The 18,601-nt window shown below is 36.9% G+C and overlaps 1 protein-coding gene across 1 annotated transcript; it reads right to left on the bottom strand.

Annotated features, from left to right (window-relative positions):
- Positions 1–206: 206 nt before the first annotated feature.
- On the bottom strand, positions 207–18,601 carry LOC103718956 (uncharacterized). Its single transcript, XM_008807979.5, has 2 exons — positions 17,674–18,601; positions 207–1,052 (listed from the first exon to the last, which is right to left on the bottom strand). Exons 1-2 carry the CDS (start codon positions 18,453–18,455, stop codon positions 407–409), a joined length of 1,428 nt encoding a protein of 475 aa, XP_008806201.1. The 5' UTR covers positions 18,456–18,601; the 3' UTR covers positions 207–406.

Below are 18,601 nucleotides of genomic sequence, written 5' to 3'. Positions count from 1 at the left end.
ACAGGTTCTTAGAATGTTGATTCCTAAAATTCCACATCATGGTTTCTTACCGTGACACCTGCAAGTACTTGCTCTTCGGCTCCTCTAGCATTCAGGTCTTCATTAATGCAAGGTCCACACAGAGAACCCGGCCTCGAAAGATACAGAATCATCCTGTCAAGTGAGACCTTACATTAAAATAACTCCAATCGGATAAGAATAATGGGTGAACCAATATAGAAGAGAAATAACTGATCTGCCCAAGTTTACAGAGTATTAAAGGTTCTCTACATAGAAAATCTTCATGTTGAGTTGATTCCAGGATCCAAACAGCCACACAGCACACAAATTAAGCAAGTGCAGAAAGCATCAACCATAATCCTACGGTAACGTGACAACATTCAGATGAAGCTGTCCACATCCCGAATTAAGATTGCATAGTTTCATCTTCACCGACCTCTCTTGGAACTTCATTGAACATGTACTGGCTCTGGTATTCCATTAAATACTGTGTCGATCTTTTCACATCAAGAAACAGCTGATACGCCCTACTTATATCCTCCATCTCCACAATCTTACCCCTTCTCTTCTGGCAAGCAAGCGCAGCTGCTGTGATCAAGTTGATTGCGTACCTCAAAGAGGTCTCTGCACCGATTTTTGTTAGAAGAACCTTTGCATCCTTGGACATTTCTACATCTTCCTCTTCACATCTGATGTCAAGAATCTTCCGGATCTCCTCCTCAGTGTATGGCTGAGTAGATATTATAAGTAGGCGGTCGAGGAAATCAGGTGGGATTCCATGGGGAGATCTGTAGTTTGTGCCGCGGATGGTTGTGATCCCTCGGTTTGTTGCAATGACGAGAATGGGGGCCATGTCATTCTCCAATGCTCGATTCAGGAATGAGAAGCACTCAATGTCAAGCATGTGGACCTCATCAATGAACAGGACACCAGGGACAATCTCAGCTTTTCCTTCCTCTCTCCACTCTGCCACTTTTGTATCTATCTGCTCTCTGACTTCAGAACGGATTTCACCAGTGTCCCCGGTAAAGAGTGCTAAAAAGCCTTGAGTTCTGGATATTGGAAATCAAGAACCAAACTAAATAATGAATCCAAAATTGAAATTTTAAGAGATGTAAAAATAGCTACACCATAATTTTGGTGTGCTTATGATGAAATTTCTGGATGTTTATTCGTAAAGGATGGTACACAAGAAAATGAAAAAATAATGTGGTAGAAGAAAAACAACAGACTTCCTCACATCCCGTGCGGGTAAAAGAGGGAAAAAATTGCCAATACATTTATTGGTCCAAGCAATATTCATTAATCAATAAATCTGGGTACAAGCAATAAAAATTATTCACTCAATAAATCTGTGACTATTAATTTGGAAGGTAATATCTTTCAAGGCATAAAGCACATACAATCAAGAAAGAGTAACTGGGTTCTTAGGAGACAGGCTTAAAACATGTTCATGTAAATTTTGAGTAAACGTTAGACTGGATCCAATGGCCTCAATAATTCATCTGTGAATGCACATGCCATATATAACATAATAAACATGAAAGACAATTTGCACACACTGTACAAACAGAAAGTCCATCATCTCAACATCCAACCCTTCCAGCAGGTCATGGACAGAGAATAAGCTCAGTACATACTGAAAACGTGATGCAGCAAAAGTTTCCTTTAAATAATTTGCAACTTGACCAATAGACCAAAGAAAAAGTTTAGACTGCAAGAATCATACAAAAGTTGGGGAAATGATGCTCATTAAAAGAACCTGCATGGGCATTATCCTTCCATTCTCAAATCCGACTACTCATATAATCCATGTTTCTTCCTTCATGCAAATGATAATCTTTACAAAACCACCTATTATTTATCAAATGGCATTTTTCCCCTTCATCATGAGGATCCAACACACCCAAGTCTTACCAAGAAGTAGAGTAAAAGCTTGCTTCTTAATTTGCTCTTCACACAATGTTTATTTATTTTCTTCTACTTTTGAAAAGCCTCGCTTTTCAATTCCTAAAAAGTTTATTTTTTAAAACAACTGAGAGGCAAACCAATCATACACCCACTTCCATGACTAGCAATCTGATTAATCAACCCACCCATTCCAAGATCCCATTCACTCTCTAATAAGCTAGTACAAAATCTTGATCCTGTTTTCCTTTGAGCTCTTCCCTGACATGAGATCAACCAACCACATGCATGTACACAAAGAAAGGAAAAGGTTTACACTGTTTAAAAAAAAGAAAATGTGAATTAAAATGCATAGGGTAGTATGGTTAAATGCCAGCCAACCATCTCAACTCATCAACAGGAATATGACGTTACAAAACCAAATGGTGGAAGATCAATTGAAGCAATCCAATAGCATACAAGGGAGATATGCACACTCAGTTCCACCTACCCTTCTTAATTCAAGAAAAACTACCAATTCCATAGAAACATACCTTTATCCTTGTATAATTGGATTTTGTCTTGCCTCTCCCATCAAGACATAAAAATCTGACTCAATGTTCAGCTCACAAGCATTTTGCACCCATCATTGGGTTCCATATATACAAAACTAGCAAAGTTCTCCGAACGCCATTGAAAGAAAACAAATCTCAAAGGTTAAGCACTCTCATCCCAACAATCTTCTACAGTCCTTGCTACAGCCTGGAAAACACATCTGTCACTGTATTGTGTCGACGCCACAGCATGAAACCAGCTCACCTGTCCCAAGTGAAAAACGAATCTACATAGCATCCAACCATCTTACCCTCCTCCAGTACAAAGATCTTGCTTGCAAAGCCTATAAAGTAACTAAAACATCTGAGAAGACTGAACAGAAGAATTCTAGCCCCACCCAAAATCTCATGAAAAGATATAATTTACTTCGCAGATGACGCTTGTGTCTCTCCAAGGGCTTTGCTCTCATCAAAAAACCAAAACATTAAGAGATTAAACCTCTATCAACAATAATTTTGTGCACCACTCTTAAGTTACCAATGAAATTACTTTACTTTTTATCCACTAGCTCTAGGCTTTAGGTTAATTTCCTATACCCACTACAATTTTTCTAATGATCCCCAAGCATAAGATCTTAAGAATTGTAATTCCCTCCAAGATTTTTAAGTTAGGCTGTATAATTTTTCTTATTTCATAAGCTTGCTCACAAAAGTTTGCAATTACATATAACTCTTTTCTTCTTAATCATCCCTGAATATCTCTTTTAAGGATTCTAGTACCAGCAACTCTATTATCGCCACTCTTAACTAGTCAGAGCTAAGACTCTTAAATCCACTTTCAAATAAACCTCCTCTTCACATTCCCCATTGAATGGTTTGAGCTAAGACATCACAAACACTTACAATATATTTCCACTTCTCCCCAGTTTCCAATCAATTTATCTCCAAAATAAAGAAACGTTAAGACAACAAACCCTTCTACTTCAGAATTTTTTATTGCCTCTTTTGCTCCATTCCGGGCCTTCTAAACTCCCTTAACCCTAACCAGTACCTCATTATATTCAAACAATTCCTACATGTGAATGTCAAATATGACGTTATGATGATACCAACAGAATTACTAGCAAAACAATCATTCACTACCATGGAGTTAACACCTCCCTCTGATGTCAATAGGGTGTAAGCCTTGGTAGCCACCCCTCCAAAGCTTCAGCCCTTAGTTACCCTTGCCTTGCTAGCTTGTGACTTCTTCATTTGAAATTCATTGCCTATTTCAATAAATTTTGTTCGAACCAACATTCATAAAACCAACTTAGCAATGACCTTGATGTCCATCTCAACAACTAAGATTTATGACATCAATGTGTCTTGCCCATGACCCCCATAGTAGGCGACACGAGTAACATGTAAACAGAAGTTATACAATTGAAATGCATTCTAGGTTACTTGCTTTCTTGATAAAGGACAATATGAAGATCTAAGAGAAAGTTTGATGCAGCTACACAATTTATCACCTTTATCATACTAAACAGATTTGACATTGCTAGTGAATACTACCTAAACATACATAACATACCATACAAACAAATGTAACCACAAAGCAACACAGTTACACAAGATACTAGATTAAAAAACAAGGGCAACAAAAAAAAACAAAAAGAAATGTGAAACTATTATATAATAGTGTGTTTAAGATAATAGCATACAAAGCTAATAGTATATCCAAATTATCCAGCAACAACAAAACAGATCAAACAAATCTGGAGAAACCACTATTAATTTGTGTAGGTATTTCCCAATATTGTACAAGCATTAAGAAACCCAATCCATTTACTGATCACACCAGTCCTGATGTAGTAAAAACAAGTCCAGGAGATTCCAATATTGCAAGTTTACACAAGTAACGACTGGCACTATATATTCTATTAGGAAAAAGTTACCTATGCATGCACTAATCATCATTTATACGGAAGAAACCATAAGGGCAAATTACATTTGATATGATCGCAAGGCAATGACATACCACTCTTTCCACAGGTAAAAAATCAAAGGAATTGACTCATGCTACTGAATGTGAAATTTCAAACTCATCCAGCTTCCCCTTTTATGCATAGTACTGAGGGGAACAGTCTTATGGAATCTAATTTAACTATTCTCATTACCAATTGATTATTTTAATAAGAAATCTCCAGCCATAAAGCATTGGTTGAACTCTTCTTTTGTGTCAAGAAGATTGCTAGAAAAGCCATATACTCCCAATAAAAGGTAGAAGAATGGGACCTATTTCAGAGCATATAATGCTTCAACCACGTGATTCAATTTCACCTCTTACACAAAAAAATAGTTAATGCAAAAAAACTAACAATGTCAATCATTTAAATAGAACTTTTACCCTGAGCTCATGCAATGGAGCTATAGACAGTCAAGCAAAAACCAAATCCATTAAAAAATTTAATCTATGGACAGCAATATAGTGGTAAAGGTCATAATGCCAAAGAAATCATCACCAATAGGCATAGAGAAAAACAAGGGGCTGGAGGGTCATAAGCACCTATACCACAAAGAAATATTTTCAACAAAATGAGGAAAGACGTCTGTACAATCATAACCATAGAACACTAATCAAGAAGGTGTCCTCTGGACTTAAATCTTGTATCATGCAATGTTGCATGGGCACAGACACAAAAATTAGGTTCAAGCATGTATCAGTGTCGACTTAGCAAGAGGAAAATAAGGATATTACAAGATTCATAGAAAGAACTGATTTTAGCTAAGAAATATAAATATTTAATAATGTATAGAAGAAAACATTAAAAAACATTGTTTCCAGGGTCTCCCAATATGCACGTTTCTCATTTAACATCCCAATTAGCTTAGGAATTTTACAAATTTCAATTTTTGCAAAGCTATTTTGAGACCTTGATATTGACCAACCCCTAAAAGAACAAAAGCTCAATTTTGACAACATTATGGTGGGTTGAATTCATCATGGGAGTCCAACTCTACACCAATTTACAAAAGCTGCAGTTGAAAATATTTGCTAAATATCCAGGTATTTGACATGCATCTGGTTCAAATACATATCCAACACAGATTCTAGGAGTTGAAAGCAAGTGCCCAGGTAACACAGCCATTGTGATCAAAGTGTTAGATTTTTTTTTCTGACTTGATCACTATTTAATATTGTAAGCAGCAGCATTACTGGCTCATACATTAGGAAAAGCATATGTTAAATGCAACATTCAAAGCTCAACTCCTTTGTGAAGTTCGATAGTATTGTGCTCATAACACCACGACCACCTCCAGCAGCCTCATCACCATTCATAGACCATAGTTACTTCACCAATACCCACATTATATTTGTATTTACCAATTCGAATAAGCGGGTTTTCAGAAAAAACTTAATTTATTTGCATATTGTCAAAATCATTTTGTTTTTATTTTTGTACAATTGGTCCATTTTAAACTTTGCTAGACCATAATGCCCTTACACTCAAATGAATGCACACATTTAGCTCTGTGTTGCACTCATACTAATAACTGGTGCACACATTAATACAAGCTAATGCACATGTAGAAATAGTAATGCCCCAATTATAGGCATATGATGGTCCAGCAAACTCAAAAAATGAACCTTTCTATTAAAAGAAGTATTAAAGTGACCCCTTTTAGCTTGTACGAAGATAAGGTGGATTTCCATTTAAACTTGCTCCTTTCTGAAACTTGAGTGAAATTTTTTTATTCTATGATATGTGAGAATGGTACACAGCTCATCATATTCTTACGAAAGAATTCCAAGAAAATCTTCTCAGTTTAGGAATACTTGAATCGGAATTTTTTTTACCAAATTGCTTGTATAAACACGAATGTAAATGCATAATATATGGTGCCCGATTTATGAATGCAACCTATGTACACATATAAACATTTAAGCAAAATAGATTATAGGCCGATGAATTTGAGTATCCACAATGTTGATCATGACCTACAACATCAAGAATACCTAAGAACCAAAATACATGTTTTTAAGGACATTTACCCATGCATCACCAGTCAAAAAACATATGGTACACAAATCTTGGTTCCACACTGTTGATTAAGAACATATTAAGACATAACTGAGCCAAAATTTAAAAAAAACATATGAATTTTTGTTTCTAGATTTTCTTTTTGATGTTGTAGATCAACAAATGATTCTCAATTCAAAGTGTTTATCATTGATTTTGCACCAGAAGAGACCATTCTTCCTATTTCTCTATACACACAGACACATGTAATTTTGTACGCAAGCACATGGACATATTTCCAAGTTCTTAGCAGATATTTGCTAAGCAAGGTTGTATTAATACCTGAAAGCATCTATGTTCAAAACTATCCCAGTACATCTATATGCATACCTTCTTAATTTTCTTAATTAAAGAGCACAAAACATGAATTGTTACATTTGTTCTATGTCAGATGAGTAACCAGACTGTTGAATCATCCTTCCTTAAGCAAGTATCCTGCTGTAAAATAGTAAGTGTTAATCTTATCGTTTGTGGACATGACATCTGCAATCTAAAGTAACCATCAATATAGTTGCAGACTTCATAGAAGGGCATTCACATTTTATTCATTTTATTGAAGATTAATGTTTCCTAAACCCATGCTCTCACCACTTCAAAACTTTAAATGATCCTCAATTCAAAGTTTACCCGCTTCTAGCTTTGCCAATTAACTCTTATCTGCTCATAGTGTTTTTAGGAGAATCTAAAGGAAATAAGCAAGCTATATCATATCTACTCGAAGAAATACTTTAACTTGGGTAGAGTCAACTATGTTAAAAGTTAGCCTAAACAATATTAATCAATGGAAATCATATCATATTGTATATTTGTATTACAAACAAATACCCAATACATCCCTATATAGTATATACTATACAAGTTTCTCAACTTCAAGATACCATATAGACTGACACATTAACATGAGCACTAAGAAGAAACAACTTGGAAAAGAAAATGATGGTCAACTATCACACTACTTCTCATTTTAAAATGTGCTATCAAGGAGAAAGTTTTTATAAATTTTTTCAAAAATTCCTCGCATTTATGGATTAGCAAACTCTTTTAAAAAAGGAAAACACCACCTTTATTATATAATTTTCCAACATTAAAGGATACAAAATAATCATACCAAGTGCCTCATCTAACTATAACGAAGGTGCATACTCTTTGTTGTTTATTATATACATTGAGAATGACATATTTTAGAACAAGTAATTATGGCTCTATGTTGCTAAGTGGTTGAGATTATTGCAATGTAACTTCCACCATATAAATTCAAACATTAAAATTAGATAACATCATAAAGCTCATTTGTTTTGTACCAAAGTTTCTTATGCAAGTTCATTAGAACATAAGACATGTCACAAGTTCATTAGAATATCAGACGTGAATTATTCCTCATGATAATTGTCCTAAACATTATCCTTGTATGCCCAGAAAAGAACAACTGCATGGTACAACATTAGTTACTCAAACCGATTAAGTGATGACTTAGAGCAACAAAGAGCAAATGGTCTAACAGAATATGCCAGATTTGAGGATTCTTGGGGCTCATCTGGTCTCTTGCTGGAATTTCTTTATAAAATCAGAATTTGACACAAAATTGAATTGGCAAGGTAATTATCCTATAGGTATTAGCTATCTTAAGATTAGGGATCTACAGTATAAATAGGGTTTTGAGGCCCAAACTTGACAAAAACAAAGAAATTACACATTGGTGGAACTTATTACAGCAATAAACTTTTATGGACTCGAGAATGAAATTAGAAAAAGGATTTTTTAAACTCTGGCAACCAACACACAGACTCCTTCATTACTGCCTCAATTGCAGCTTCAAAAGTAAGCTTCTTGACACCAGTCCACCTATTTCCACATTCCTTTCTTCTTAAGAAGATCAGTCAATGGAGCCGCCCACCTTGAGTATCCTTGGATGAATCACCTATAGTGGTGAAAAAGTCCTAAGAAAACTCAACTCTGCTAATTTTTTTGGGGGTTCCCACTCCTTGATAGTATATCGCTTGTTTTTAGCCTTCATGGTCAATGGCCTGCCTACTAGACTGACCACATTCATTAACAACCAGCTACTGATTGAATTGATTGAGCTTGCATCTGCACATCTTGTTGGACAGGCCAATATGGAAAGGGGTTTTTAGATACCTTAGGGTTGTTAACGAAAGGAATAAGTAAGGTTCATGCTTGCTATTGATGGTAATCTAACCTACTATGAAACTATTCCTATAGTTTTCACCAAAAAAAAAAACACTATTCCTATGGCTATAACCTTTTTCCTTCGATAATAAAAAAAAAATTGCAAAAGCAAAGTTGATGTACGGTTCTGTGTGTTTTGGGCTTTACCTATGTTTTGTAACTAACCGGCCTAAAGCCCAGATAATGGAGGGTTCGGTAGGTCAATGGCTAGTATAAAATTATAGTCAAATCATATGAGCATGAATTCTAAGAAAAAAATGTTAGGCATTCTTTACTAGCAATGTGTTGCATCAAACCCTCAATGCAGTGAAAAGTGGGCAAAGGTTAACTAGAGTGTTCCCCGAAAGCAACACGCCACATCGACGCCTAAGCATGGTGAGAAGCAACAGTTCCACTTTAATGGATGGATGTGGGAAAAGAACTTAGTCTAGGAAAAAAGGATATGTTTAGCATCTTAGGATATAGGATCGTTGACAAGCAAATTAATGGAACTAGCAGATATAATGGTCAAGAGGAGAGTTAACATAGCATGCTTGCAAGAGACTAATTGGATAAGAGGAAAAGCAAAAAAGGTTGGTAGGATAGGTTATAAACTTTGATATATAGGGAAAGATAGGAATAAAAATAAAGTAGGAATTATTGCAAATAGAAGTTTAAAAGATAAAATTGTAAACATTATAAGAGTAGGAGTTAGAATAATCGTAATAAAAATGGTTTTAGGAGAGGAGGCTATTAATAGTTAGTGTTTATGTTCATCAAGTAGAATTAGATGATGCTAAAAAGTAACGCTTTTAGGATTCAAGAGATTCCTAGTAGAGAAAAGATATCTATCAGAGAAGATTTAATTGGGCATGTAAAGAAATATGGGGTAGGTTTTGAAAGGTTGCAAGAAGATTATAATTTCAGAGATAGAAACAAGAAAAGAGATACCATTTTGGAGTTCACAGTAGCATATAACCTAGTATTAACTAACACCTACTTTAAAAGAAGGACTCTTACTTGATAACTTTTAAAAGTGGCCATAATACTAGTCAAATAGACTTCTTCCTTACTAGAAACATTAATCAAGTTTTGCGTAAAAATTGTAAAGTTATATCCGGTGAGAGTTCAACCACCTAACATAAATTGATAGTTTTGGATGTGTATCAGAAAATGGAAGAGAATGACTGAAAAAATAGAAATTCGTGAACTAAGTAGTAAAATTTGCGAGGAAAGAAACATATGACTTCTAAGGATAAAATGTTGAAGGAACAAAAATGAAGTCTAGATGGGAAGATAAATACCATTTGAGAAGAGATGGCTAACAGTATTAACAAAGCGGCCACAGAGGTATTAGGATAATCAAAGGAAAAAACACTATCTAGTAAGAAAACTTGGTAATGAAATGAGAAAGTTCAGTTAGGGCCAAAACTAAAAAAGTGTGCTAAAAAGACTACCTAAATGTAGAAATGGAAAACGATATAGAAGCTATAAAATGGCCAAGAAGAAAGTTAAAAAGAAGATATAAGAGGCTAAATTTAAGGCGTATAAAGAATTATACTACAAATTAGAAACTAAAATGGGAAAGATATCAAACAAAGTTGTAAAACTAAGCAAAAGGACTTGATTCAAGTTAAATACATCAAAGATGAAAATAAAAAATTTAGGTTAAGAAGAATGAGATCAAATAGCAATGAAGTCATTTGATAAGCTATTCAATGAGAATTACGTAGATGATTTAGGATACCTTATTAGTTCTATTAATGAGAGAGATATTAGGTATACATATAAAATTAAAGTATGAAGTAAATGCTACGTAAAACATAAAAATACGAAAAGTGATTAGACATCATGAAATCTCTAAGGCTGCAAATGGGTCGGGTCGACCCGTGACCCGACCCGACCCGACCCGCGTAGACCCGACCCGATCCGAATTTTAGGACCCGCGGGTCCGGGTCGGGTCCTAAAATTGGACCCGAATCATTTTCTGGGTCGGGTCTGGGTTTACCGAACGGACCCGACCCGACCCGAATGGACCCGAATGTTTCAAATTTATCAAGTAACAGATGTAGCTTGTGATTTTTCTTCTTGTCTTCAATCTTCATTCTTTAGATACTCTTCTGTTGCCTGTTGGAATACTCAAAACATTTTGATAACCTCCACGAAGCTTCATTTTCTTCATGGATGAGCCATCTCCACCTGAAGCTCCTCGGGACCTTCCCATTGCTGAAGAGTTCCAGGATCCCACAGAACCAAACACAAGGACATTGACCATCAAAATAGCAGGATCCTCGGCCGATAATGGCGAGAAGTCTGCTCCCATCTCTCCTTCCATTTCAATCTCTCCGCACTTGAACTCCCCCTCCCCACCTTCCTCTGCATTTGTTTCGGCATTACAATCGCCTTATATATCTCCAAGGGCCTTGGAACCGCCCCCAGAGAGGTTGAAGAGGGAGCTGTTCAGAGATGTGCCTTACTTGCTGGTCATCGACAATCTTGAGACGGAGAAGGAATGGTGGGAAGGAAAGGACCTGCATGATTTCATTCCAAGGAACACCGAAGCTACCCATGTCATTGTGACGACCCGGCTCGCGAAGGTGATGGTCTTCGAGCCCATGCAACTCCCACCTCTCTCTTTGGCCGACTCGATGCTGCTGATCAGAGGAAGACGGAAGAAGGACTACCCTGCTGAGGAACTGGAAGTGCTAAGAAAATTTGATGAGAGATTAGGAAGATTAAGCTTCGGGTTGTGGGTGATTGGATCGCTGCTATCCGGATTGGACCCGATCGGACCCGAACCCGACCCGAATCAGACCCGGACCCGACCTGAACCCGACTCGGACCCGACCCGACCCAACCCGATCTTCAACCGGGTCGGGTCCGGGTCCAAAATTGGGACCCGAACAAAAAATCGGGTCGGATCGGGGTCACCTAGGACCCGACCCGACCCGACCCATTTGCACCCCTAGAAATCTCTATGGAGATTTGGAAGATTTACGTGACATTGGAGTACTTCATTGACTAATTTGCTTAATAAGATTTTAAAAACCAAGAAGATGCCTGATGAATGGAGAAAGAGCACCATACTATTTATTTATAAGGATAAAAGTGACATTCAAAATTGTTCTAACATAACATAAGCCATAACATGAAACTTTAGAACGTAGCGATTAAGCATAAATTGAGGTGTGACAAAAAAATATCAGAGAATCAATTTGGCTTTATGCCAAGAAGGTTGCTAATCGAAACTATTTTTTTCTTATGAAAGCTAATGGAGACATATTAAAAAAATTATAAAAAACCTCATGTGATGTTTATCGATTTAGAAAGAACATATCATAATCCTTAGAGAAGATATATGGTAGGTGTTAGAAAAGATAGTAGTTTTGATTAGATATATTAATGTAATTAAGGACAAGCACAATAGAGCGGTTACTAGTGTGAGAACTACTAATGGTTCTTTCATTTTTGCACTAATTATGGATCAGCTTACTAAGCGTATTCAGGACAATATTCCTTATACATCCAATTTACGGGAGACACATATCTTAGCGGATGAAACTAAAATCAGAGTTAATCAAAAGTTGAAATTATGGATATGCAATGGGTAGAGTACCTGCAAAATTTTCCCTACCCATATCTAAACCCATTTAAAATTCTACTGCCCAAACCAGTCCCAAATCCAATGAAAAAATTGCTCAAAAATTCCAAACCCCATCAAAAAATGGTAAATCCGTCGGGTACCCAAACCCACCCAATTAATCTTTATTCGAATCAGGTGGATCCGGTACCCTACCCGACCCAAAATTAAAAAAAAATAATAATAAAAGATGGATGCAATAGAGGAAAAGATCTTTGCACAATGACTTGAATATAACTAAGATTCGTAATACCAACATTAAGTCCACAATCCCCTCCCCCTCTACTGTAAATATATTTTTGTAAAATTTTATAAAAATATATATTATGTATAATCGGGTTCAGATAGTGGGTACCCGAGGGTTAAATCTCAAACCCGTCCCAAACCTTAATATGTTTTAATTTTAAATCTCAAACCCTATAGGGTTTTGCTAAACATATCCTATTAGGGTTCGAGACAAATTGGATACCCAACAAAACCCGCTCGGCTGCCACCCTAATTATGGAATGCATTAAAATCCAAGGACTTTAGGTTAAGTAGGACTAAGAAGAAATATATTGAATGCAATTTTAGTAAAATTAGAAATAAAATTGAAGGTGGAATGAAAATTAAGAATTATGAAGTTCCTGAGAGTGATCATTTTTAGTTTTTAGCATCGATTACTCATAAAAAAAAGGAAGATTGAAGAGGATGTTATCCAATACAATTGAAGTATGTTGAATAAAATGGAGAAGTGCAACTATGATATTACATGATCTTTAGGATACCAACCAAGTTGAAAAAAAAATTATATGACCGGCTATACTCTATAGTGTAGAATGTTGGACAGTTAAATGACAACGTATGCATAAAATGAGTGCGGCAAGAATAAGAATGTTAAGATAGGTGTGTCGTAGTACACGAAAAGATAGAATAAAAAATAAAATCATTTGTAAAAAGCTGGAGGTAATACCAATTGAGAACAAATTGAGATAAGGACTATTTGGATGATTTTAATATATACAACGTAGGCCCAAGAGATACACTAGTACGAAGGAGTAGTTTGATACATATCGAAAGAAAGAGTAGAGATAGACCCAAAAACACATGGGATGATATAGTAAAGGACTTGATATCTCAATATCTTTCAAAAAGTATGGCCCTAAATCGAGTAGAATGGAGAAAAAAATCAAAAAATAAATTATTGATTTTAAAATAGATTAATAATAGAATTTGAATTACTAAAAGCAATAAATAATTATTCAAAGGCAATTTACAACAACAAAATCCAAAATATCTATAGATGGAATAAGCATATCACAAATTACAACCATAATAACCAATAATTTATTCGCAAAACAGCAATTAACCAAAACCATGCGTGGAGAATATATCAAAACTAACCATATATGACCTATATTCTGAAATATGTTACCATGAATGAGTTTTATGGATCGGGTTGGTTTGTCTCCGGGTTACCAAACCCAAAGCAATCCATTCGGGCCTCTAAAAATTGGAACCTAAACCAACCTAATATTATTTTGAAAATCAATCCAACAAGGTTGGCTCGGCTCCTAGATTGACCCAAACCCATATGCCCCTCTACTTTTTCGTAGTATGCCTTGGGTTCTTAAGAAGTTAGCTTATACTGAATACATACTTAATGTCTAGGGTATTCTTTCATCTCATGCTTGCTTTAAGTCTTTTGAATAGGTCTTTTAGCACTACTTTTATCTTGGCTGAAATGAAGATTTCACTTTTTACCAATACAATATGAAGCACTTATCCATATGATTTATATGAAATACTTTGAAGATTACTTGCACTCACTTTGCCTTCCATAAAGTAAGTTCTCAAAAACAAAATCTTTAATCTTGTGGAGCTAGGGCTCAATAGGAACTAAATGAACCCAAACCATGCTAGGCCTTGAATTTGTCTTCTGAGCAAGTCCTAGTTAACAAAAATAGGCCCAAGTCCAAGCTGATCCAAACTCAGGCCAATATGTAGCCACTTGATATTAAGCAATGGCCCAACCCAAACCCGACCCAACTTGTTTGATGCTGAGTGTTAGTTTGCATCAATGATGGTGCATCCTTAGGTCAAGACATAGTCCAAATTTGATGGAACAAAGCCACCAAGAAATTGATAAGGATAAGTGCAAAGACTATGTCGGTGCAACATAGCAATCACAGTATTCTCATACAATACATAAGCAACAAGCTTTCATACTTCGCTTGTTAGCCTATTGTAAGTAGCCATGTAGGCCCATGTCCAAGACATACATGTTTAAACTAACCACACTAGGTAGGATCAACTTAAATAAATGTAACATATTGCTTGCTAGGGAAATCAACTAATCATGAACTTTTACCTACTTATTAGCTATTCGATGTAGCTGCTAAGCATGGAGACTATCTGTACATTTTTATGCCTCTTCTATTGAATATAACATTACTTGGTATCAAAATAGAGAGTGTTGGCAATTCTTCTAGTTCATTACTCACCTCTTTGCAGCTTCAAGTAGACCTGCTTTATCAAACTGCTTATGCACATAGACATATCTATGTCTATATTTTTGTTCTCTATCCTCCGATTTTGCCCTTTCATCCTCTAAAAGTAGAGTGCTTGTCCAAATTTTCTTGCTTTTCCTTTTACCTCTTCTTTTGTTTTTTTTTTTTGATGGAATTCCTTTTACCTCTTCTAACATGACCTCGAGCGGGCACCGCAATCCACTGATTATTTGCACTAGCCTCATGCTGACTTTGCCAAAAAGCAACATCACACTTCTATTACTACCTCCAATACAGAGCTAAATGCCCCACGCTACCTCACTTGAACCTCCAGAGGCCATTATCATTGAGCTCTAGACTTGTTTTGCTAGAATATAGTTAATTTAAAATGTTAATATGAAAGAAAAACTGCATGTCGCATCCCAAGATCAGAAATGTTAAAATCAAGCAATACACAAAAGTTTTAAAGTTTAAAACAAAATCTTCCATTTCTTCATTCATTTTCGTCTATACAAAGATGTATTCACAAACAGTGCGTTATTTTAAGTTCATACCCATGATAGGATGACCTATAAGCATGATTGACAACTTGATAATACATTATGCAAAACAATACTTAATTGTGTCCGAAAATAGCAGACTATAAAAGCACTTCCCTATGGCAAATTTGTGAGTTCATGCCAATAGTGGGATGACCTACAAGCATGATTGACAACTTCAAAACAAGTCATGTGAAACAGTGCTACTTAACACGACTAGTCATAGAAGGCTCTAAAAAAACTTCTTTGGGGCTAGTGTGAACCTCAAAAGGGTTTGGAAAATTTATAAGGTAAGGCACATTGTTTGCTGCTGCTGTGAAAATTGTTCTTGGGATATTGACTTCATTTTTTTATAATGAGTAGGAAAAAACTAAGTACTAGTCAATGAAAAGATATTTTAATCATTTTAGTATTATATCAAGATATAATGAAATTCAAAGGGGATTAAAAGTCTATATGTTTATGTGTATCTAAAAGATTTGTAAAATTTAAAGGGGATTAAAGATTTCCCTTAATCTTCTTTGTTCTTTTGGTATTAGTTCTAGTTGGGGCCTTGCGAACTGAAGCAAATGTTGCTCAGTTGTTTAAGGGAGCACAAAAGTTATACATAAGAAAGTACCAAATCAATACTTTTCTAATGAATAGATCCGACCACAGCTTCAAATATGTAGTTCAAAGAGGCCAAATGGAAAATGAATCTCTGAATCAACGAAAAGGAATATTTTTCTAAACATAAAAAAGATTATTAGGCTCTTCCATGTTTTTCTCTCTCTGACTCTTTTCCTTCTTGCTCCTTTCTTCTTCAAAAGCACTCTTTCATCCACCAGGCTCAATCCTGCAATAAATTAGTTCATGGATCTGACTCCAAATACAGCATACAATAATCAATAGCTATTCAACCAAGGTTTGAAGTACATTCCCCTATCTTAAATATGATGTTGCATGATTACCAACATGATAGACACCAGCTATATTTGTCGGAATGAATTGATTAATACTTATCATGGATCCATACGTTAGTATGCTATGATACATAACAAGATGGATAAGTGTATATCAATGCAGACAAATATAATACAACCACAAATTTTTGAATTATATGGATTATTAGACTTCAATTCATATATGATGTTTATTTCATGTCAACGTTTGGTCAGTTATTAATCTCAATGATGTTCATATCCAAGCGGATTGAGTGGACTACATTTTTATGAAAATCAAAGAAGTATTTCAATGACTTTATAGCATGCTTAATCATAATCAGAGCTACATAAAATAGTTCGTGTAAGAAAGAATAATTTTCTCAATCTATCTTTTTCTGTATTTAACATATACTTTCTCAAGGTTTGGGGTTTGATGCGTGTCTATCCATTAAATGTTTCGAGCATGATATACAATACTTAAAGCCTAGTAGTCAATCCCTATGTATCTGCATCAAATCTACTTTAAACCTTACTTTACCACCCAAAAGGACACATAATCATATGTATTGAGATTTTCTGATCAGTGCCAATTTTACATCAAGACTAGCCACAAGCAACTTGGCATTCCCCAATTAATTCTTATGTCAACAATAAAATCTATCGCCACTAAAAGCGAAAGCACCTAAGCCCCATAAAATCTTTTACAACGGTCCCATTTATCCCCCTTTATCCAGGTATACCCTACTGTAAATACAATATTACCATTTATGCATTAATGCTTCTGAGAAAATTTAAAGAATTAATGAGAAACATGTGGTACATGAAATTGTCTTACTTGATGCCATCCCGGCAAAGATCGTCAAAATATTCATCTATTCGATTGCTTACAACTAGGTTTATCCCGAAAAGCTGACAGCACTGAATGGAGCATTAATAAAAACCAGAATATTTCAAATTCTGCTTTGTCTAATCAGCTTCATCAAAATCCTTTTACTAATTCTTTTCACAAACATATGATTCTTCCCCATTTGTGTTTGTGTTTCCTATTTCTACGCTTGCACTCACTTTCTCTCAGCGAGCCACCTCTATATGCTTTAGTTTAAGAAACATATGAGCTGAACCATTAAATCTGAGTTGCAACAGACTTAATTTAATTCAGCAGTCCTAGAACCCTACAAATGAGTGGCAGCGAAGTGTCAAAAACTTGAGATTTCAGTTCGGAATAAAATCAAACATATCATGCACAGTACAAGTTTAGAAAACCAAAAGTGAAGATTCTCAAACAAGTTAACAAATGTATCAACAACTTCACCGAATCTCCCAATGGCGCACAATCTCAAAGCAGCGCAGTTTGTCAAAAAAAATGGAAAAGAAAAAGAATTTTTGAGAGGAAGAGAGAACGCCAAACCTGCTGTTGATGACATCGATCTCATGAAGGGTGACGCAGTGCACGACCTCCTTCCTCTTCTGCAGCTCCCCCTCAGGGCACCTCACGAACTTCGTATGGGGTCCCACCGCGTCGTAGTCCCTGGACCGTCCGATGGACCGCCCCAGCTTAGTGACCTTCCCGGAAACCTTATCCAAGGCAATCACATCCCCGCTTTGCACCTTCTCCTTCGTCAACGACTCGATCATCTTGTTGCCCAAATCGTACACCGTCTCCATGTCGGTGGTCTTGAGCGTCAGCTTCCCGGTCTTGAAGGCCGACGAGGACTGGCCGGAGCCGCTTGCGCTGCCTCCAGCGGCGGCGGGGCGGTCGATGGTGATCTCGACGACCTCGCCCTCGATGATCTCGGCCTCCTCCTTGATGCGGACGCCGATGGCGCGGCGGAAGGACTGGGTGAGGGCCTCGGTCTTGGACATCTCGAGGGAGAAGAGCTCGGAGCCGGAGACGGTGGCAAAGGGGGTCTCCTGGCCGAGGGACTTGGCGAGGCCCATGGCAATGGCGGTCTTGCCAGTACCGGGCTGGCCGGCGAGGAGGATGGCGCGGCCGGCGATCTTTCCCTCGCGGATCAGCTGGAGTATGAGGCCAGCGGCCTTGCGGGCGGACTGCTGGCCGACCATGCCCTCGGAGACAGCGCGGGCCTCCAGAGCGGAGTCGAGGCCCAGCCCGCGGATGTGGGAGTGGGCACCGATACGCTCGATCCGAGTGAGGTCCCGGCTCTCCGAGAGCCTCTTGAGCTCCGCCATGGCAGCAGAAAGGGAGAAGACAGAGCGAGCTGCGGAGGCGAAGACCAAAGGAGAGAAGAACGAATGCTGATACGGGAAGAGGGCGAGGGTTTTAGTAGGGGCTCGGCGGCAAGAGACCAATGGAGTACAAGAATACACCAATTCGA

The sequence above is a fragment of the Phoenix dactylifera genome, chromosome 15, assembly GCF_051530095.1.
Source record: "Phoenix dactylifera cultivar Ajwa chromosome 15, Ajwa_hap1_PhDact_Kaust_v1.1, whole genome shotgun sequence".
Classification (NCBI taxonomy): Eukaryota; Viridiplantae; Streptophyta; class Magnoliopsida; order Arecales; family Arecaceae; genus Phoenix; species Phoenix dactylifera.
The sequence above is the reverse complement of the archived record's forward strand: the minus strand, read 5'-3'. Positions and strand labels throughout refer to the sequence as shown.